General features: G+C 42.6%; 1 protein-coding gene across 4 annotated transcripts in view; it reads right to left on the bottom strand.

Annotated features, from left to right (window-relative positions):
- The window catches only part of triob (trio Rho guanine nucleotide exchange factor b), a 186,907-nt gene that overhangs the window by 51,458 nt on the left and 111,699 nt on the right, over window positions 1-23,750 (bottom strand). For all 4 annotated transcript variants that reach the window (XR_013818063.1, XM_079837439.1, XM_079837440.1 and 1 more), the window contains 7 exons: window positions 17,775-17,970; window positions 14,544-14,710; window positions 3,752-3,871; window positions 2,855-3,046; window positions 1,480-1,629; window positions 1,241-1,355; window positions 927-1,042 (listed from right to left, as the gene is read on the bottom strand). Coding sequence is in view for 3 of the 4 variants with exons in the window: in XM_079837439.1 (XP_079693565.1) it covers window positions 927-1,042; window positions 1,241-1,355; window positions 1,480-1,629; window positions 2,855-3,046; window positions 3,752-3,871; window positions 14,544-14,710; window positions 17,775-17,970 (1,056 nt within the window). In the remaining variant the exon portion in view is untranslated. The remainder of the gene's footprint in view (window positions 1-926; window positions 1,043-1,240; window positions 1,356-1,479; window positions 1,630-2,854; window positions 3,047-3,751; window positions 3,872-14,543; window positions 14,711-17,774; window positions 17,971-23,750) is intronic.

The raw sequence follows: 23,750 nt of genomic DNA, 5'->3' as shown, positions 1-23,750 counted from the left end.
ATTTAAAAAACGTGTGATAAAAATATGGACATAATTGACATAAGTCATAATTATGAGATAGTCGAAAATAATGAGATAAAAAGAAAATTTTTGTCATAATTATGACTTTTTTTTTTATTTTGTATAAATAATTTTGACTTTTTAGGCCATCATTTAGATTTTTTTATGTAATTTACATAACAATAATTATTCTCTTTTTCTTTTCCCCTGTTTCAGGGATGGCATTACAACAGCACCTTACTATTAATATATCTTAATTTTGAATAGTTGCCCAAATTAATGTTAAGCATAAGCCTTTGGTTTTGCAAGGGTTATAAGGAAATCTTTCTTTTCCTTTTCATTTGTTCTCCAATAGGACCACCAAAGCTCATCCATTCACAACTTTCAAACATGGCGAAATGAAAGAAAAGCGATTATATTGGTGCTATTATGCAATGGAGGTTCTAGTTCTAGTTCTAGGCCATACTGTCTTCTTAGTGCAATCCAGGAATGCGTCCCCTGTCAGGTTTTCTTTCTTTTTTTGGGCTTTTATGATGTCAAGACAGCCAGGACAAAAAACACTGCTTCAGTAGCCATTGTTTGTTTACTCTTGTTTATGGAAATCCATCACTAGTTCTACCTTCTCAATAACATCACGCATGTTGTTTTTAGGCAGCAAGCAATGATTGGTTAGGAAGCAACGTGTATTCTGACATGTTTCTTGTCAACAACACAAGAATTTAGGAGTCAAAATCACTTCATCTGAAATCGTAACAGACAAAAATATAGTGTAGTGTAGTCTGAACCCGGCATTAGATGCATCTCCTCACAAACCGGACATCTCTAAGTTAGTGGTTGTTGTGGTACTTGTTAAAAAAAGCTGCAATTTGGACCAGACTATATTCTGAAACAAAAGGCAGGCTCCTCTTGATTGGGCTGGTACTGACCTGTTTGGCGCTGCGTTCAAACACCACATACTGCTGACACTGGTCAAGCCTCCTCTTTCTCATGGTCCAGAAGTGCAGAACCCGGTTCTCCCGCTGCAGCAGCTCATTTAGGATGTCTGTAGAACACAGTGACAGAATCAGAACCACAGAACATACCTGAACCCTGGATTCATAACAATAAAACATGCTAATCAACAAGCAAATAATGGTTAACTTCAGTCCTAATTGTGGCTTAATATTTGGCCCTTTAAACCAATTATAAAAAGGCATTTAAAAGGAGGTATTTAGGAAGTAAAAGGAGGATGTAGCCTTACTCTTGACTTGTAGTTCAGGGGCTTTAACATGAGCAAGCATTCCCGGCATATTCACACTGTTTCTGTGTAAGTACTTGAGGAAGACGTCAGCGTTACGTCTGGCTAATGTGCATGCCTTCAGAGAGAGATAGAGAGAGAGAAAAGGCTCAGTTATGAGTAAATTTGCACCAATTTTTTTATGTTAGAGTGATCAGAATGCTACTTGAGAACCTGAGTGCATGTGTGTATGCGCTCAGTACCTTGAGGAAGGCCTCTTTCTGCTCCAGGTGTTTACTTATCATGGGAGTCACGTGATCAGACTCCGAGTTTGGTCCCAGTTTATCAGTCCCTCCACACCAGTCTTCCTCTCGTTTGTATTCCTGCTCTAAACTTTCCAGCACACTACACACCTGCAGAGCACACATGTGTAGGTAAACATTTAAATATAAGCAACGATAGACAGTATTATTTGCAAAATAACATTTCTGCCACATAAGAAAAAATATATTTGATTTGGCAAATCATGATTATGACATAAGTAAACAAAAGTGGAAATTATACGTTACTAAATCATAATCATGTCATAATTATAAGATAAAAAGCTAAAAAGGTCATCATTTTTTATGCATTTGGCAGGCGCTTTATCCAAAGCGACTTACAGTGCCCTTATTACAGGGACAATCCCCCTGGAGCAACATGGAGTAAAGTGCCTTGCTCAAGGACACACTGGTGGTGACCGCTGGGATCGAACCAGCAACCTGCATATCAGTTCCATGGTTTAACCCACTGGACCACCATCTCACATATAATTATTATAATTATTTTTATCTAATAATTATAACATTATTTTGATGTATGTCATAGTTTTTTAAAATCATAAATGAAAATTAAACATGTCATAATTATAACATAGTATGTCTTAATATTAGCTTTAATTATTTGTGTAGGCTAGTTTACATACTGTAACTTTACAGACCTCCGTTCATCTTCGGAACAGAAATGAAGATATTTTAGTTGAAATCTGATGGCTCTGAAAGGCCTCCATTGGCACAATGGCACTTTACACTCTCAAGACCCTTAAAAGGTACTAAAGACGTCGTTACAAAGTCCATCTCACTACAGTGGTTCTAAAATAACTTTATGAATCGGCGACAATAGTTTTTGTGCGCAAAAAAAACCTTAATAACGACTTACATAGTGATGACGATTTCAAAACAAGGCATCATGAAGCTTCGAAGCATTATGAATCAGCGAGTCGAATCAGCGGTTTGAATCGGCAAATTTCAGCAGTTTGGCGGTTTGACACGCGATCCGAATCATGATTCGGCTCACTGATTCATAACGCTTCGAAGCTTCATGATGCCTTGTTTTGAAATCGTCATCACTATGTAAGTCGTTATTTAGGTTTTTTTTGCGTAAGTAATTAATGACAGAGTTTTCATTTTTGGGTGAACTAACCCTTTAACTACAATTTAGCTAAATTCTATGAATGTTTTTAAAAAAACGAGTTAAGTTAGAAAAAAACATTAAACACAACATTTTAAACATTCATATTATAGACACATAAAGTGCTAAAAGAAATAAGAGACTGAGGTCAAACCATCCCAGGATCACTATCAAGACAAGCTCACTGACCTGCTCTGATGTCTTGTAGAAAGCCACTGAGGCATTGACCAGTTTGAGGCGGTCTTCCATCTTTAGCATGAGCTGCTGCCAGTGGGACGCCACCTTCTCTGCGCAGTCACGGATCATGTCCATGTCGTAGTGATTGGACTGTAGCAGAGCCTCTGCCTTCTGCTGCACCTGCAGTGCACTCTGATGGGTTTTCTGCAAAGAGGAAAATGAAAGAGAAAGTGAAAATAAGAAGAGAAAGCAAAACTGACCAACATTTATAGAAAATGACAATTATTTTTAGTGTAAGAAACTCTGACTAGCATAAGTGACAGCAAAACAAAACAAAAAGACAAGACAAAATAAAACAAAAGACAAAAAATACATCAAAACGAAACAAGACAAAACAAAAGACAAGACAATACCAAAGACAAAATTAAAAAACGAAACGGAACGGAACGGAACGAAACGAAAGAAAACAAAACAAAAGAAAATACAATACAAAAGACAAAAAACACATAAAAAAACCCGAAATGAAACAAAACAGAACAAAAGACAAGACAAAACAATACAATACAAAAGACAAAAAAACCCCATCAAAACAAAGTGAAACGGAAAAAACCCAGAAACAAAACAAAAGACAAAACAATACAAAATACAAAAACACATTGAAACGAAACAAAACAATACAAAAGAAAACAAATGACACAAAGCAACTGACAATACAATACAAAAAACATCAAAACTAAACAAAACGGAACAAAACAAAACAAAAGACAAGACAAAACAATACAAAAGACAAAACAACATTGAAATGAAACAAAACAAAAAACATAAAACAAAACATAAAACAAAAACAGTATGTCTATGCGTATGTCCACATTTACAGCTAAGTATGTGTGAATGAAAGCTTTTTGGTACCTCAATAGCATGCTGAAATTGCTCATGTTCCCGCTGTAACTGTTCTGCCTCCTGTAGGGAACTGGCTGTGATGAGACCAGCATTGAGCATCGACTCCCCATTACGGATCCAACCCAGTACCTGAAAGACACACAACCAAAGGATTTAAAGGGGGGCATGTCATGAAGAAACACAATTTTCGACCATAGTCTAATTTTATCCACAGTCCAAAAAGTTTTTAAATTTATTTTAACCAGCCAATCAGGGCATACTGCACATTTTAGAAGGGAGGGGCTTCATAGAGACAGGAACGTAAAGAGTGTTACTGACAGACTGGGAAGAGATGTGCTGCAATAATGTAAAATATATGAAAAATAATGTGTTTTTTGAACATTCAAGCATGAAAACATACACTAGTAAATAGGGTTGGGCAATATGGCCCAAAAATGATTTTGATAAAATCTTTTCATATCAGTCGATATCGATAATTATCACGAAAAATTTAAAATATTTATTTCTTTCAAATTTAAAGGCAGATTTTTGCTCATAAGTGAAAGTTATAGAAACCAGACTGTTACTTGTGGTTTTAAACTACTCTTTTATTGTCAGAATATGACACACTTCACGTTTTTGAATTCCTTACACTTTTCCAGTAATTTTTCCTTAAATACATTTCTTAATAGAAAAAACGAATGTCTTAGTTTCTGCGTGTGCTAACGGCTGATATTGTTTCTAGTCATGCAACAGGTTTGTGTGGCCTGACATGGGCATATATCTTCAGCTGCAGTATTAATAATATTACATGTTTTGTCTTAGAAATGCACATTTGACAGAGTTGACAGTAGTAGTAGCTTGAGTTAGGAGGATACAGATTTATGTTCATCAACAAAAACACGGACATCTGTAAAAATTGTAACAACCTAATTTTTATGGTAAAATTTAAATATTATGACTGAGTTTTATTAAAATTAACCAATTTCGTCTTCCATAGTATCATAGATTTAGATCATGATAACCACAGGTAAAAACACTCATATAGCTCTTCACTACCATGGTACAATGTATCTAAGCTATATGGTTTCTATGGTATTTGTGTGAAAAACACTAGCCTAAAAACGTCTCGGTTACGTATGTAACCCTCGTTCCCTGAAGGAGGGAACGGAGACGTACGTCGGAACTGACCGACGAATTGGGATCTGATCTCAGAGACCAATCTACTTCGAGTGTATTAAAAACGAGCCAATGGAGATTGGCATGCGATCCACGCATTCCACGCACCGCCCCGCAGCGCGGGTATAAATAAGGAAGTGGAATGCTTGATCATTGCTTTTTTCTGCTGAGGAGCCGAACTAGTGACTCGGCCCCCTAGCGGAAGCACAGCACCTGGCGACGGGACGTACATCTCCGTTCCCTCCTTCAGGGAACGAGGGTTACATACGTAACCGAGACGTTCCCTTTCAGTCGGTCACGTTCGACGTACGTCGGAACTGACCGACGAATTGGGATCCCTACCAAAACGCCAGGGCGCTGGCCCTTCCAGCGTCCTGCTTGAGCGCACTGGACCGTCTTAGATGGTACGGAAGTCAGGGCTCCAAGCAAGGAGGTCAGTCACTGCTGTTTCTGCAAGACCCACTCAGTGTGACTATTGGATAACGCTGGGAAAGCGTGCCCGTCTCGGGAGATGGTACGCTGCGGAGCCACGTCCTTCAGTAGAAGGCTAGGTGGCAGAATACACATAAGGACTAACCTGGCAGGGTAGTGCAACATATGGCAGTCTCTGGGGTGGTTCCAGCCTGGTCCCAGGGGGGAAAGAACACGCCCAGAGACGACAGAGCGGGCTCTGTCAAGGAAAAGACACGGGGCTAGCCGAGTAGGGTAGCTGGTACCGTGGAAGAATACACATATGGGGTAGCCGTGAGGGGACCGCTACATATGGAACCCAGCCTACACACACGTTTCACAAGCATACGGGTGCAGGCCTGGCGTCAGACGGCCGCAACGTCTGGCACCGCAGGGGTGACGGAGGAGCTCGACAGGGTTAGCCGTTTCCGGGGAACACAACTGGAGAAAAATAGACGCACGTATCCGGCCCAGAGGGCGGGAGTGGCGTTGCAAGCCGACACTTAGAACGGGCACTTAGCGCTACTGGCCACTGGGGGCGAGGATGCTGGAAGATACCGGCTCTACACGGAGGCTATAGAATCTAGCGAACGTGTTAGGTGTCGCCCAGCCCGCAGCTCTACATATATCTGTCAGCGAGGCGCCTTGAGCCAGCGCCCAGGAAGAAGCAACACTCCTTGTTGAGTGTGCTCGCAACCCGAACGGGCAAGGCACGTCTTGGGACTGGTAAGCCAAGACGATAGCATCCACTATCCAGTGGGCCAACCTCTGCTTGGAGACAGCCTTTCCCTTCTGCTGGCCTCCGTAACAGACGAAGAGTTGCTCTGAGGTCCGAAAGCTTTGAGTCCGGTCGACGTAAGCGCGGAGAGCGCGGACGGGACATAACAAAGCCTGGGCTGGGTCTGCCTCCTCCGAAGGCAGCGCTTGCAGGTTCACTACCTGGTCCCGGAAGGGAGTGGTAGGAACCTTGGGCACGTATCCAGGCCGGGGTCTCAGGACAACGTGAGAGTTGGCCGGCCCGAATTCTAGGCACGATTCGTTGACCGAAAGTGCATGCAGGTCCCCTACCCTCTTGATGGAGGCCAATGCCGTCAGAAGCACTGTCTTCATTGACAGGATTTTAAGCTCCACAGACTGCAAAGGCTCAAAGGGAGGGCTCTGAAGTGCTCTGAGCACTAGAGCTAAGTCCCAAGAGGGTAACGAGTTTGGACGAGGAGGATTTAGCCTCCTCGCACCTCTGAGGAACCTGACGATTAAGTCGTGCTTTCCTACGGACTTACCTTCGACTGCGTCGTGATACGCCGCTATTGCTGCGACGTACACTTTGAGGGTGGAGGGAGACAGCCTTCGCTCCAGCCCATCTTGCAGGAAAGAAAGCACGACACTAATCGAACACCTTCGGGGGTCTTCCCGGTGGGAAGAGCACCATTCAACGAACAGGTTCCACTTCAAAGCGTAGAGGCGCCTCGTAGAGGGGGCTCTAGCAGAAGAGATGGTGTCTACCACTGCCTGTGGTAGACCACCTAGAACCTCCGCGTCCCGTCCAGGGACCAGACATGGAGTTTCCAGAGGTCTGGACGCGGGTGCCATAGAGTGCCCCGTCCCTGAGAAAGAAGGTCCCTCCTCAGGGGGATCGGCCAAGGAGGGGCTGTCGCGAGGAGAGTTAGTTCTGGGAACCAGGTCCGGTTGGGCCAGTAGGGCGCAACTAACAAGACCTGCTCCTCGTCCTCCCTGACCTTGCACAGGGTCTGTGCAAGAAGGCTCACTGGGGGAAACGCATATTTGCGCAGGTCCCGGGGCCAGCTGTGTGCCAGTGCATCCGTGCCGAGGGTGCCCCCGGACAGGGAATAGTACCACTGGCAATGGGTCGAGTCCGGAGAGGCAAACAGGTCTACCTGTGCGGCTCCGAAGAGGTCCCATATCAGCTGGACCGCCTGGGGATGGAGTCGCCACTCCCCCGGAGGTGTCGACTGGCGAGAGAGCTCGTCGGCTGTCTGGTTCAGCGCACCTGGGATGTGAATGGCACGAAGCGACCTCAGATGCTTCTGACTCCAAAGGAGGAGGTGGCGGGCGAGTTGGAACATGCAACGGGAGCGTAGACCACCCTGACGGTTGATGTACGCAACGGCCGCAATGTTGTCCGTACGGACCAGTACATGCTTGCCACGTAGCGGCCCCTTGAGGCGGCGCAGTGCCAAGTGTACCGCTAACAACTCGAGGCAATTGATATGCCAATGCAATTGAGGTCCCGTCCACAGACCTGAAACTGCATGCCCGTTGTACGTGGCCCCCCAGCCCGTGGAGGAGGCATCCGTGAAGAGCACAGCATGCCTGGACACTTGTTCTAAGGGCACCCCGGCCCGGAGAAACGAAGCGTCGGACCATGGGCTGAAAGTTTGGCGGCAGTAAGGAGTCACTGGGACCCGGTACTGGCCGCTCTGCCACGCCCACCTCGGGACTCGGCCATGGAGCCAGTGTTGAAGCGGTCTCATATGAAGCAATCCGAGCGGCGTTACCGCGGCTGCAGATGCCATATGCCCCAGGAGCCTCTGAAAAAATTTCAGTGGGACCGCCGTCCTGTTCTTGAACGAATTCAAGCAGTTCAACACCGACCGGACCCGCTCTTCCGTGAGGCGCGCAGTCTGGCTGACCGAATCCAGCTCCATACCGAGATAAGAGATCCTCTGTGCGGGACAGAGTTTGCTCTTCTCTCGGTTGACCCGAAGGCCCAACAGGCTGAGGTGACTGAGCACCATGTCCCTGTGTTCGCACAACTGCTCCCGAGACTGGGCGAGTATAAGCCAGTCGTCGAGATAGTTGAGGACGCGAACGCCGCGTTCTCTGAGCGGAACAATGGCTGCCTCTGCGACTTTCGTGAAGACGCGAGGCGACAGGGACAGCCCGAAGGGCAAGACTTTGTACTGATATGCCTTCCCCTCGAACGCAAAACGTAGGAACGGTCTGTGTCGAGGAAGGATAGAGACATGAAAGTACGCGTCCTTCAGGTCGATCGCTGCAAACCAATCTTGGGGACGGATGCATTCGAAAATGCGTTTCTGCGTTAGCATCCGGAACGGGAGCTTGTGCAGGGCCCGATTCAGGATACGCAGGTCCAAGATTGGCCGTAACCCACCCCCTTTCTTGGGTACAATGAAGTAGGGGCTGTAGAACCCCGCCTTCATATCGGCTGGAGGAACCGGCTCGATCGCGTCCTTCGCCAGCAGGACATCGATCTCTGACCGCAAGACCTGGGCATCGCTGCTCCGCACTGAGGTGAAGAGGATGCCCTTGTACTTGGGAGGCCGGCGAGCGAACTGAATCGCGTAGCCGAGTCTGATGGTACGGATGAGCCAGCGAGACGGCCTGGGGAGCTGAAGCCAAGCCCCCAGAGACCGTACAAGCGGGACCAACGGCACCACAGACGTACCCGGGGTGGGGCAGCGAAGTGGAATGGACGGACCCGACTCGGGAGGCCCGGAGGCTGGGGCGTTCTCGGTGCCCACACTGCTGCCCCCTGGCGAGGGGGAGAGGGGAGGAAAGGAGTGGCAAGGCCCGGGGGCGTCGCGCACTGCCAACCTGGCCCTCTTGGGGCCCAGGGAAAATAGAAACTGCTCTTTTATTGAGAATGTGGGTGCCGCTGGACTCCGGAGAGCCAGCGGCAGAGATGTAACACCAGTCGGGGCCCCCCGGTCCTCCTCCGGGGGGTGGGAGAAAGATGCGGACATCATCTCCCTCAGAGCAGCTCCCGTCTTCCCTGGGCTGCCCGTCTCAGGGCCGCTTCCCCTTGCGCTTGCCGGCTGGTTTAGCGGAGCCCTGAGCGGGTTGGGCGCCTCCCTTACGTCCGGCACCCTGCTTTCCCGGTGGAGGCTGCTGCTTGGGTTTCGCAGGGGCGGAGGCGGACGCAGGGGGACGCCCTCGGCGACGAGCAGGCGGAGGTGCTGCCGACGACGACTGGGTGGAGGCAGCAGCGGGTCGTCGGGGCAGGATGTTTTTGATGGCCTCCGTCTGCTTCTGGGCCACCGAGAACTGCTGGGCGAAGCTCTCGATGGCGTCGCCGAAGAGGCCGGCCTGACAGACAGGGGCGTTGAGAAACCGGACCTTGTCGGAATCACGCATGTCTGCCAGGTTCAGCCACAGGTGGCGTTCCTGGACCACTAGTGTGGACATCGCCCGACCCAGGGAGCGTGCAGTGACTTTCGTCGCCCGGAGAGCGAGGTCAGTCGCCGCACGCAGTTCCTGCATAACACCCTGGTCGGAACTACCCTCGTGCAATTGCTTTAGCGCCTTGGCCTGGTGGACCTGCAGGAGCGCCATAGCATGCAGAGATGATGCGGCTTCCCCGCAGGCGGTGTAAGCCCTGCCCGTGAGACCGGACGAGAACTTACACGCCCGGGAGGGGAGACGCGGGGCACCCCGCCAGTCCGCAGCGGTCTTGGGACACAGTTGCATCGCCACAGACCGCTCGACTGAGGGGATTCCCACGTAGCCCTTAGCCGCACCACCATCGAGAGTAGTGAGGACGGAGGAGTCAGTCGACCGTGAGCGAGCGTTGTAAGGCGCTACCCACGATTTCGTGATCTCCTGATGCACTTCCGGGAAGAAAGGAACCGGGGCGGGGCGCTGAGAACCAGCACGGGCCGTCCCGAGAAACCAATCGTCCAACCGCGAGGGTTCGGGTGGAGGGTTCCACTCGAGCCCGACACTCGCGGCGGCCCGGGAAAGCATAGCCGTAAGCTCTGGGTCGGACTCGGGCAACGCTGTCACACCCGAAGGGGGCAGCGCAGCCGAATCTTCATCCTCAGAGCCCATTAGCTCGTCCCCCGATGCTGCAATCGACAGCATGTCCTCAGCCGGAGCCCCAAAAGAAACGCCTGGGACCTCCCGGGGGAGGCCAGCGCGCTCTTCTGGAAGCTCCACCGGCGCAGCGGAGGGGGGAGGGGCCCGAGGAGCCGTTTGACCCGTCGGGGAAGCCCTCACAGTAACCCTCAGGTCCCCACCAAGGCCATCAGCCAAAGTAGCAGCCCTCTGCTTTGCAGCGGGAGGACCACTAGATCGGGGGATGCGCAATGGTGCTCCGCCTCTTTCGAGGTAATGGAGTCTGGACCGTAAAACTGCGATGGTCATGTTCCCGCAATGGGAACATGAGTCATTCACGAACGCAGCCTCAGCGTGCTGAACGCCCAAACACGTGAGACAACGAACGTGACCGTCAGCTGGGGACAGATATCGACCGCATCCAGAAACACACGGTTTGAATGACATCTTGAAAAAGACGCAGGGTCAAACTGGTTGCTCTTTTAGAAAGGAAACTGCTCTTTTAACGTGCTGAAGCACTCAGGGAGATGACCGCGGCACCACACAGTACAAAGGTGCAAGCCTGTGTGTGCACTCAGAAATAGGAAACGCCCAGCGAACCAACAGCTGATCTCCGTCTGAAGCGGCACTCGCTGACGCGCTGTCACACCCGCACTGGAAGCAGATCCTCTCACGAGACTCGTCAAAAACACTCTTCGTAGAAACAGGAAACATTCACTGTTCGGCTCCGAAGTAGAAAGCAATGATCAAGCATTCCACTTCCTTATTTATACCCGCGCTGCGGGGCGGTGCGTGGAATGCGTGGATCGCATGCCAATCTCCATTGGCTCGTTTTTAATACACTCGAAGTAGATTGGTCTCTGAGATCAGATCCCAATTCGTCGGTCAGTTCCGACGTACGTCGAACGTGACCGACTGAAAGGGAACATTTAGTAGCCTATATGCACAAATTCTAGCTATAGCTAAATAAAAGATGGAACATCCTTCTGACTGGCGCATAGTGTTTCTCCTGTTTGTCAGCGCTGTTCCATCTGGCTTTAAACTAGTTTAAATCACGAGAAGTGTGTTTTTGGCTGAATGCACGCACTTCTCACTGGATCTCACAGCGCTGTTTAGTGTTTGCGTGACCGATCAGAGTAAACGGAGCTCTACAAGTGAGCTTGCACTGCGCTGCCATTTGGACTTTGACCCGAGCCGTCTATGAGATGCGATAAAAAGGTAGCACGAATTGTTACTCATTTTAATCAACAAATTCGTCGTCTTTGGATAATACCTCAAGGCTAGTTTCACTTTTGATTTAACGTTCGTCGCCGATTCCACTCATTTTTTCCTTCTCGTGTCAAGTTTTCTTTGCCAGTAGAGCGTGTATTTTTTATGTGCAAGTTAAAAGCTGCACGCTGACTGGCTGTTGTCACGGTTATTTCTGCTGTGTGATTGGGTGTTAGAGTAATCCATATTGAGTAAAAATGTCCAGAGCTTATCATCGTTATCGACACAAATTTTATCGCGATTCGATATGATATCGTTTATCGGCCCAGCCCTACTAGTAAACCCCAAAAAATAAAATCAAGACTTTGCAAAATGGCATAATAGGTCCCCTTTAACACTTGACCAGGCCCAGGCAGAATCTGCAAACTTCAGAATGGATTTGTAACATGGTAAAGTATGTTAACTGGAGATGAGTGTACTACACTTGGTAGATGAAAGAAATGTTGAAGTATACACATCATTAATGACTATTCAGTATTAAAGGGATAGTTCACCGAAAAATTAAAATTCTGTCATAATTTACTCACCCTCAAGAGTTCCTTGTTTCTTTGTTCTGCTGAACACAAAAGAAGATATTTTGGAGAATGCTTGTAAAAAAGCAGATAGAGCAAACATTGACTACCATAGTAGGGAAAAAAATACTATGGTCAATGGTTGCTCTATCTGCTTTGTTACAAACATTCTTAAAAATATCTTCTTTTGTGTTCAGCAGAACAAAGAAACTCATACAGGTTTGGAACAACTTGAGGGTGAATAAATGATGACAGAATTTTCATTTTTGGGTAAACTATCCCTTTAAGTGACAGTATTCAGGAGTTTAGTCATGGGTACTCATTTCATTTGTAAAAAGGCTAGCCAAACTAAATAAATAGAGTCAATTATATACAGATTAGAGAGAGGGAGAACTAAATTCTTGATTTTGTTTACATGGACTGAAGAGGGAAAAACGGTACAAAACAATACTGCCTTTTACAATAAATCAAAAAGTGCTGTTTTTTTTTTTTTAAATGAGCTGACACAACTTCTGCTGTGCTGTAAACAGTTGGGTTGCATCAGTGGGGAAAGTGAGCAAATGTCATACTGATTGATGTGTTCTCTGACTCCACCTTTATGCCTAAATTCCAAGCTGTCTCCTGACTCATTGACTCACACTTTACACACCTGCTTTAGTGCTGATACACCCACAGTGACAGATAATGCAACTATGCTTCTTGCATAAATGTAAATAAACCCACTGAAAACTGCCACACAGACGCACATTTTCCCTACAAAGCCAAAAAACATGATTACATGTCTACTAACCACCACACACCCACTCAAATGTGGCCGTGTCAGGCCTTAAACCACACAGGCGTCCCAGCTCCTCGACATCTCTAATCATTCCTTTCCTTTCTAAAGCAGGCCAGACAAAATAAATATAAAAATAATAAAATAAATAAATGAAAGGATGAAATGAGATTACCAGCTGCTCCTCCTGGCCTAGTTTTTCCTTCTCATTTTAAGCGTGCCCAGCACCGTAAAACTGCCCTGTTTCCCATCAGCTCCTAAATGTAGTCAGATCCGCCACTCAAAACTGACCGACTATTAACACTGCACTTCATTCAATATTAAAATGGCAGCATTAACAAGTTTTTATCAAACATTATGTAATGCTTAAAGGATCTGTAATTGTTAGTAGTTAAATACTAATGCATATGTAAATGTAAAAATCAAGCTTCTAGTAAATGGTTTAATAAAACAGTTAAAACAGTTAACTTCAGACATTTATGCACTGTTGAAACAACATGAATATACAGTATGGGCTAATAGGCACACTGAGGTAAAAGGGAATTTATTTTCCTCTGATCTACTAAATGTAAGAAAAGCTCATCACTGCACTTTTCTAAACATACACGATTCACTATGGACCAGAACATTCAACTGACCCTTGACACAATCTTCAGCAGAAACAAGTCGATTCTGTGCTACTGTAGATTGATCAATATTTCATGCTTTTAAAAATGTTACACATTTATGTAGCAAACAATAATTGTTAAAATGACCAAATATACATTGAGACAAAGCTCTATTTTTAGTTTTTTTCTTAGTAATTAAATAAAGTTTTTATTTATTTATTTTTTATAAATGAGTTATATGTAAAGTAAAAGTAAAGTAAAGTAAAAAGCACCCCTATTTTTGAGGCTAAATGTTCAATAATTGACAAGATAATAAACAGCTGGCAGACTTTTTTCATTTCTTGACATGACATGGTTACATTCAATTGTCAATATCATTTATTAGGTTAGCTGTCCACCTTAGAAATAATCACCATGTTTATAATAAAACCATCATATTTAAAAATATGACATCATATAAAATACAATTTATTATTACAGTGACGCCATATTTAAATATTATGCAATGGCTTTAAAACAGTCTAAGAATCTTTCAGAATATTAAAACTAAATCTAGTTTTAATTTTTTTTTTTAAGTATATTCAATTATTTAATTTAATTATCAAAATAAACAAAACGTATTGTTTTGAACAACTATTGGCTGTGATTTATTTTCTCACAAAATGTGGTGCTCCATCAGTTCAATCATTTTTTTTCTGCAATAAATGCGGGTAGAGAAAAGCACTTTTTCCTTTAGCCCAATTGAACCCTACATGTATCTTTGCTTGTAAAAGAAAAGACACTATCTAAAATATTATAAGCTTAATGATCTTTTACTGGAAAAAAAACAGCCTTTCATAGTTGCATCACACACACACACACACACACACAAAACTTACATTGTAAGACAATGTAATACACATAAGATATGAAACAAGGCGTCAGAGGTATTAGTGTACAAGGTAATGTCTGATTTTCAGCCTCAGTTTAGCCTACATTCACTACCCATGAGTCACTGCTCAGGTACAGACAGAGGAAATTCCCACATCTAATATAAAATCTCTATTGTTTAATCAATCATGGCATATTAAAAATGGCACAGTGTTAGAAGGAACGTATCATACAGTGGTTTTGTTTTGTTCTCTGGTGAGAAAGCTGTCTCGTGGTCTGAAATGTAAATGCCTGAGTGAGTTCTTGAGTTGGTGGGTGGGTGGACAGAGACAAACAGATGTTACCTGTTTGACCTCGGCCTGTAAGTGACGGAGCTGCACGCACTGCTCCAGGTGTCGTCTGTGCTGCTCTGCGGCTGCGTCCAGCTCCTGCTGTTTCTCATGCAGGAAATCTAACAGATCCTGCACCCGCGTCGCCATGTCAACATCACGGTCGCACAACAACTCCACACCTTGACATAGAAAAAGAGACATAGAGAGAGAGAGATAAAGGTGTAAACAAGGGCGTAAATAATCTCCCCTGAGATTATTGAATAAATTGATCTTTTGTCAAAATGGATTTAGTTGTTTTAATTTATGTGACGCCTTAAAAAACCTGACAAAAATATATTTAGGTCATATTTCATACAGTAAAAAATATATTATATATATATTAAGGACTATCTATCTATCTATCTATCTATCTATCTATCTATCTATCTATCTATCTATCTATCTATCTATCTATCTATCTATCTATCTATCTATCTATCTATCTATCTATCTATCTATCTATCTATCTATCTATCTATCTATCTATCTATCTATCTATCTATCTATCTATCTATCTATCTATCTATCTATCTATCTATCTATCTATCTATCTATCTATCTATCTATCTATCTATCTATCTATCTATCTATCTATCTATCTATCTATCTATCTATCTATCTATCTATCTATCTATCTATCTATCTATCTATCTATCTATCTCCATCCATCCATAAATTTGACTTATAAATTCTGGGATCTTCCACAGATAAATGAAACTGGATAAATAAGAAATAGCACCACATGCAAAGACAGGATATGTTGGTAATCCGTAAGAAGGCTTTAGTGTGAGGACTTTATCAAGCCTGAGAGTGCCGGTTCTTTTTGGCCAAGACATCAATTGGACAAGACAAAGACCCGATTAAAGAACACAGGCCACAATAAACATTGAGGAGAGAGGTGGATGATCACACATAGTAGATTTATTTGAACTTAATTCGAATTAAATGATGGGAATTTCACAAGGAATCGGGTGAATTATTACCCGAATTGTTCTTTCTCCAATCCCAGCTTAAAGTGATAGTTCACCTAAAAATGAATAAAAACTTCTGGCATAATTTACTCACCATCATGTTGTTTTTCAAACCTGTATGACTTTCTGCTACAGTACACAAAATAAGATATTTTGAAGAATGTTGAAAACCAAACAGTTCTGGTTATCGACCTCCATTGTAACACTGATACATTCCTCAAAATATCTTATTTTATGTTCCCATATAGGGTTGGAACAGCATGATGGTGAGTAAATAATGACAGAATTTGCATTTTGGGTGAACTATGCAATGACAACTTTGGTGCTCTTAGGTGCCATCAAAAATGCTCAGTTTGTTTAAGCATCCAGACACACAGCAAGCCAGGCACAGTGACATTAATGTGATCAATGGTGTGATCTTGGGGGTTGACTGTCTGTCTAACTGTCAATTTGGAGTTGGGTTGGGTTGGAGGGGTGCAGAAATGACACACTTCAGCTTCAAGGGTATCAAAATGAAATTTGCAATGCATTTAACTTCTGTAATGTGACATTTTGTGAATATTTCAGCTGGAATATTTGATTTAATATAAAAGGATTTGATTGGGTTTCAGATAGTCAGCTATGATAGTTTAGTGCACTGATGAATCGCACACAATACAAGCTTGAGTATTTATGCAGGGAAGAAATGGGGTCAATTTCGATTTCATGCTGTCTTTAAAACCAAATACGCCCCTAGAATACCATGAGAAAAAAAAGCAAAACAAACTACATAGAGAAATAAGCTAAATCAATATTGAAAATAATAACTGACCTATAACGCAATCAGCATATAAAGTGCAGATATCCTGATTTTAGCATTCTTAGCACACACCTTAGCACACACACAGACATACTCACATTTTACACCCGTAGCCCAGAGTTGCAATGGGCTAAAACTCTGAGAGTACTCCAGCTTTGCGTTTGTATATGTGCCCTGCAAAAGGATGCTAGTAAAATGATGATTCGTTTTGCTCTATGCTATCTGTGCGTGATGTCAGATGTCAAATCTTGTGCGTGTGTGTGTGTGATCTGTGATTTTGCTAGGCAGTGTGAGTCTATAGGATTAAAGAGCCGGGTGGGAGGAAGGGAGGGAGGGTTGCTGGCTGTCTGGATGGACCTGCTGTGTTTGGCTTTAGAGTTTAGCGTTTAGCTGTGTCCACTCCTCCCCCTTAAGCCTGCTCTGGACTGACATACTAACACACACATACACACCCACCCACCCACCCACACACACACACACACACACACACACACACACATTTCTGATGCCTCACGTGATCCAGTGACCACAAAGGTTTGTTTACAAACCTAAGACACAAAGATGGCTGATGGACAGATATCAAATGCATAAACTACGGCTCAAAAGTTTGGAATAATTATGATTTTTTTGGTAACACTTTACAATAAGATTTCATTTGTTAAAATTAGTTAACTACATTAGTTTACATGAACTAACAATAAAAAAATATATATTTCTAAAGGATTTATTAATCTCAGTTAGTTAATCTTAACATTTACTAATACATTATTAAAATGTATCAAAAGTTGTATCTGTTAACATTAGTTAATGAACCTGAACTAACCTGAACTAACAATGAACAGTTGCATTTTTATTCATGTTAACAAAGATTATTAAGCACTGTAACTTATGTATTGCTCATTGTTAGTTAATATTAGTTAACTCATTAACTAACCTTAACCAATGGAACCATATTGTAAAGTGTTATTTTTGTAAAATAAATCAATGTTGATTTATCAGTATATGTTGCTTACAGTATTACAGTATTATTGTGAAATTTAATTAAAATTTAAAAGAACTGTTTCTATTTGAATATAAATTAATACAAATCATAATGTAATGTATTCTTGTGATGGCAAAGCCTCGAAGTTCAGTCATTTCAATTTCAAAAATTATACTTTCTATTCATCAAAAAAGTATCATATTTTCCACAAAAATATCATACAGAAAAAACTGTTTAAAATATTATAATAATAAGAATCATTATTAATAATTGAGCACAAATAATCATTTATTTTAATTATAACATTTTATATATATTCAAATAGACAATAGTTATTATAAATTGTAATAATATTCGACAATATTACTGTTTTACTGTATTTTGGATGAAATACATTATTTTAGTATTATTTAGATACTACTATAGTTTTATGAGTGCTTATGTGTGCTCACCTGAGGCCTGAACTTCTGTGACGTACTGCAGGAGTTCCTGTCCCTGGTGTATGACATGGAATGTGAGGTTGTTCATGGTGAGAGCTTTATCAGCGTGATGCTGCAGTCTCTGCTCAGCTAGCGTCAGATCCTCAGTGTCAAACTCCTTCATCTGCTGAGACAGCTCCTCATTCCATGACTCCAGGTCTGAGATGACCTACAAAACACATCCACACAACAACACCAAAATGAATAATGTATCAGTGATCATATCATTGAACGAACAGGTTTTTAAATTCAATGTATTAGTCTGAAAAAGCAGTATTTGGAATACCAGAAGTGGTATTTAATTTAATATTTAAAAATATATAAATCAATGTTTTCAAAAATTGATTACACCTATACTGTAAATGGACCTTAGGCAGATATAATATTATAATTAATTAAGATTAAGATCAAGGCTGAAGGATACATGTACAGTTTGTTCAATGGGTTGTATTTTTTTGTAATCTGCTGTGAAAGCATATTGGCTATTAAAAATGAAATCTTCCCAGAAATGATGTTGAACATGCAAGAGAAAATAAACAACTTAATAGGCTATAAAGTGTTGCACTGACAACAGGTGAGCAAAAACAGGAGCAACATGAATCAGAGAACAAGCGCTTGGCAAGCAGTTCACTTCAGACAATAAATGAGCAAATATCCACACTTCTAACATCACGTCATATAAAGCATATTCAAAACTTTACGATGCAGCTCACTAATTTATTCCTCAGCAACAATACAGAAGTCAAAAACAGTGCTTAAGTTCCTAAAAACACAACATTTGTTATAGCGATTTGCTAAAGTTTACTTAAAGTTAAACTTATTTTCCTAGATTCCTCTCAAAAGTCACTCACTCTGCACTGCTGTGTGATTGAGAATTCCTCCTTCTTTAATTAACATGAGCATTTTTCCAAGCTCTGAGCGTTGATGATGACTTGAGCGGGAACGCAACTATTTTCTTTAAGGAGTAAATGTGTTCTTCAACGTGTGGGAGCAGCGTTTGGGAAGTCACACACCCACTGCTGTACCTTCTGGCACCCTGCCGCCTTGACTGACAGTACCAACCCGCCCTGCTCTGAGTAACAATGATAAGTGTAACAAGGAGGAGTTCATCTACAATCATCAACTACCATCCCATTACATACTGGAAGAAGTTATACATGATATCCACCTACGCTGTCTACAGATTTCAGGTTGTGAAGACAAACATATTTACATGATCTGTCTATACAAGGTCTTCTTGGTTTTACCTAATCTATCAGCAAAGTATCAGTGGAACGTGAGCACCTTCAAAATTCCCCCTGGAATGTGATACTCCTTGATCTGTATTAGATTATGTTACAGAGAGCGATATCACTTTTACTACAAAGGCCAACTTGTTTTGTGGGCTCTGATTACATCATATAAGGTTTCCTATACACAAAACATTCAAAACACAGCCACCAAAGGTCAATCGCAAAGGATGATGGGCTTTCTGTGTCACGCTTTGCTAGCAATCCAACATACACGACTCAGACAATCAATGGAAATAGTCTTTAATCCAACAAACAGAAATCCTCAGGAGACACAGCTAACCACATATAAACTAAGATGATAACTAGCAAGGAATAGAACAAAACAGGGAGAATATATACATGATATATACACATAACGAGACACAGGTGGAACTAATATGTAAGAAACAAATGAGGAAATAACCAAGGAAACTGAAATTAAACAGAGCGGGGAACCGCTTGAAGGGTTTAAAGGAAAAAACATGACAGTCCATAAATGTGACATCTCTCCCCCCTCCCAGAAGGTGTGTCCTCGCACCGTAACTGAAAGTTTAACGGTGGAGGGCAAGAGGGGATTTTGAAAGAGAGGAGCAGTTGACAGACAGGGACCTGGAGAACCCGGTAGAGGGAGACACCCCAGCGGAGCCGACGGAGGGAGGAGACAGGGTGGAGCATTGCTTAATGGTTGTGGCAGAACCTTGGGACCGACTGACAGAGGCAGAGTCGGAAGATGTGGAGACCCAGGTGGAGCCAAGAGGACGTCGGACCAGGATGACATTGATGGCTCGGAAGAGCCGCTCGCTCGTGGGAGCTAGGTGGAGACAGGGGCTCGGCAGACCCGGCTGACACCGGAGGGAGTGAGGACCAAGGCGAAGCCGGAGGGCAGGAGGAGCCTGGTAGAGCCAAACGGGTGGAGGGCTGAGGTGCAGCTGGAGGCCAGGAAATCTGTGGTGATGATTGACCAGGACGGAGCAGGAGGGACAAACCCAGTGGAACTGAGGACTGATGGACCACAATGGAGCCGAGGGAGCATGGAGCTGAGGCGAAGACAATGGGCTGACAGGCCGAGATGGAATCAACGGGCAGGTGTGCCTTGGTTTGTTCGTTGAGGCTTCTACTATAAAACACACAGATGGAGCAGTCCAGGTATTGAGTAGTGAGCCAGGACGAGAAAATCTCTTGTGTAATCCTCGAGGGAAATTTCCTTCCTATCCAGGAGGAGGATGAGCACTGCTGGGAAGTCCACATATCTTATTTTATTTTCTCATTGTGAGAGTTTATTTGGCTATTCTGTCGCGCTGTGATATTTCCAACATGCAGTGCTCAGATAATCAATGAAAGCAGGTAGAATATACATGGTGAACAAGATTAGACACAGGTGGGATTAATATGTACTTATAGAAACAAATGAGAACATAATTAGTAAATAAGGAAACTGAAACTACACAAAGTAGGGAAATAGGACCTAAAGGAAACAGAACATAATTTCATAATAAGAGTCCACATGACATAACATAAATGTGTCATTCTGCATGTCCTTATAATAATGGCAACTGAGAGTAGGAAATTTAAAGTAAACATTTACTTTTCCTGCTTTATTAAATATGTTTCTGACCTTCTTGTGCATGACTGTTCAATGCATGTTGTTTTAAAGGAAAACTAGTTTGTAAACTTTCCTCAGTATAAAGTGTAAAAAACTTGCTAAGCCTCACAAACAACTTTCCATTTTGGGTGACATAATCTAGACTGGCAGGGAAAAATATAAATCCCTTTATAAAAACTGTCAATGTTAAAACATTTTTTTTGCTTGTGAATGGAGAAACATGAAGTTAATATAAAGTGGGTCCACAATTATTAAATAGGTTGTTTCATGTTGAACTTAAAGGAGTGGTTGCATGAGATTTCACTTTTTTAACTTTTGTTAGTGTGTATGGTGCTGCTTGAGCATAAACAGTATCTGCAAAGTTACAGCGCTAAAAGTTCAATGCAAACGGAGATATTGTCTTTTAAAGTTATGGCAGTTTATTGCCTACAAAAACGGCCGGTTTGGACTACAACGAGCTTCTTCCCGGGTTGGCGACATCATAAACCCTTGCTATTAACATAAACACTGCATCCACGAACACGCAACAAAGTGGGTGAGGCCATGTCACAGTCATTATGAAAGAGAGAGAGCTGTTGCAGTAGGCTAAAGTGTTGCAGACATGCCATCGAAACGATGTTATTTTCACCCCAAGTGCAAGACTTCTGTGTTCGGCCTTCCTCGGGACCCTAGACTTCGGGAGTAATGGTTACAATTTGTGTTTAATTCTGTTCCTGCTGATTACAATGCAACATTTCACAAAAGACAGCTTCAAGAATCTTCCCGAGTTCAATACTGGATTTGCTCAAAGGCTCTTACTAAAAGATGAAGCAGTTCCCACTTTAAAGGCAGAAGCTGCTGTTTATGGGCCTAAACCTGTAAGTACATGTCTTTTAATGTGTAGTTTCTGTGTGTGTTTTGGTTGCATCAAGACCAACGCGGTTTGGCTACGCTAGGCAGTTAACTAAATTGTTTCATACTTCTCTAACAAACGGCTACAAACACCAACAAACTTCTATGTAATCTATGTAATCACATCCGCGAACATCGTTTATTTATTTATTTATTTATTTTTGACGTTTCTGTTATTAGTGTACAACGTTTGTTGTGTTTGACCACATGCTATTTCATCTACAGTCATGCAAAACACGTTTGTGTTTGATTTGTCCAGTGCAGTAGAGGCATGGTTAGGTTTTGTAACGGGCTCATAATTTTAATTTTTTGAGAAACATATTTGGCTATATTCATTCTACAAACAAGCTACTACTCAGTCGTGTATTCGGATACAGTAAAACTTTAACCAGAATATGAAAATATAACTAACAGCAGTGATAAAAATACTTGAAATACAAAAATACTTACCATTCACTAACGTCCATTAAAAGCCTTGCGTGCATAGGTTCTGCTTGACCTTCATCCCCGCTATCTGGGTCTGATTCGGGCTCAAATTGGTATGGCAATATTTACGCCATTATTTACACCGCAGATGTGACTTCTGCCCGTAATGGTAAGGGGCGTGGCGTTTCCGGACAACCTGTGCTTGGCACTTCAGCCAATAAAAATACATGAAACTACATTTGGCCATCTAACCAATCTAAGACCATTGCTTTTTTCAGAGGGATGGGCTTCATAGAAGCAGGAAGCAAACTAGCCGTTCAAAGGACAGTGGAGACAGCGGTGTGGAATAAAGGTAAAATATAAGAAAAATACGGCGTTAAAAAAAAAAGATGTATTAAGACATGTTATACTGCGCCCCATAAACACAACCAAGCCTAGAAAAAAAACACGGAACCACCCCTTTAAGAGATTTGATATAGAGCAACTGTGAAAGTGATATTGATTAGATAAAACTGTGAGCTTCTTAAACACCCTTTTGACAAAAAGTGACTCATTTTCACACATCCAGAGGCATAAACCTCCATGAATCATGGTGCAGGCTGCGAGAAGAGCATCCATGATGGCTTTATCTTTGCTCAAGGCTCTGATCAGATTCTCTAAGATCAATGGATTTTGTCTTTTAGCACTCTGTTCCTTTGATCAGATCAAAACGGACGAGAAAGATATAAGAGGCAACACGTCATATATAGCCTTTTACCTCACAATTGACGCACTACTGAAACTTCAAACTTATGTAATCATGGAGGGCTGACTGTTGGATATGAAGGAACAAAAAAAAACTATAAACACATGTTCAAAAGGCAAAGGTAACTCTATCTGAGTTAGTACTGGCTGTAGATAAAGTCTTAATTGTTGGTGAATTTAATATCCATGTAGATAATGAAAAAGATGCATTGGGATTGCCATTTATAGACATCCTAAACTCTGTTGGAGTTAGACAACATGTGTCAGTTGTAATCATACTTTAGACTTAATATTGTCACATGGAAGTGAGGTTGATGGCGTTGCAATTCTGATCATTATCTAGTCTCGTGTATACTTCATTTAGCCAAGGCTGCAAAACCTATCCCTGTTACGAATATGGTAGAACAATCACTTCTACCACTAAAGATTGTTTTATAAATAATCTTCCTGACACGTCTCAACTCCTCAGCATACAGAAACTATGGGCTTTTTTCAAACACTTTAGACACGGTTGCTTCTCTGCGCTTAAAAAAAGATTAAGGAGAACAGTCAGTCATTGTGGTACAATGAGCACACTCGTGCCCTCAAGAGAGCATGCCGGAAAATGGAACACAGCTGGAAGAAAATAAAATGATAAGTATCTTCATAACTATATTCCTTCATAGAAAGAAATGGTATATGCGAGGATTTCCAATCAGGATTTAGACCAAATCGTACTGAGACTGCTCTCATTAGATTTACAATCTTTAATCATATGATTGTAGTTGTATCATTCTATTAGTGTTACTGGACCTTAGTGCTCAGCTTAACATTTCTTTGCGGCCTGGCAAAACATACCAATTCACAAAACTAATAGAATGCATAGTTTATATAGAAATTGGATGACTTGAAATTTCCTACTACTAAATTAAAGTTCCTACTACTAAAGTTTTTAATTATTGGACCAAAAACATCCAGACACAATAACCAAGAATACTCTCTAACATTTGATGGCTGCTCTGTTAAGACTTCTTT

The sequence above is a fragment of the Gobio gobio genome (genome assembly GCF_949357685.1).
Source record: "Gobio gobio genome assembly, chromosome: 15".
Lineage (NCBI taxonomy): Eukaryota > Metazoa > Chordata > Actinopteri > Cypriniformes > Gobionidae > Gobio > Gobio gobio.
This window is presented reverse-complemented; position numbering and strand designations above follow the sequence as displayed.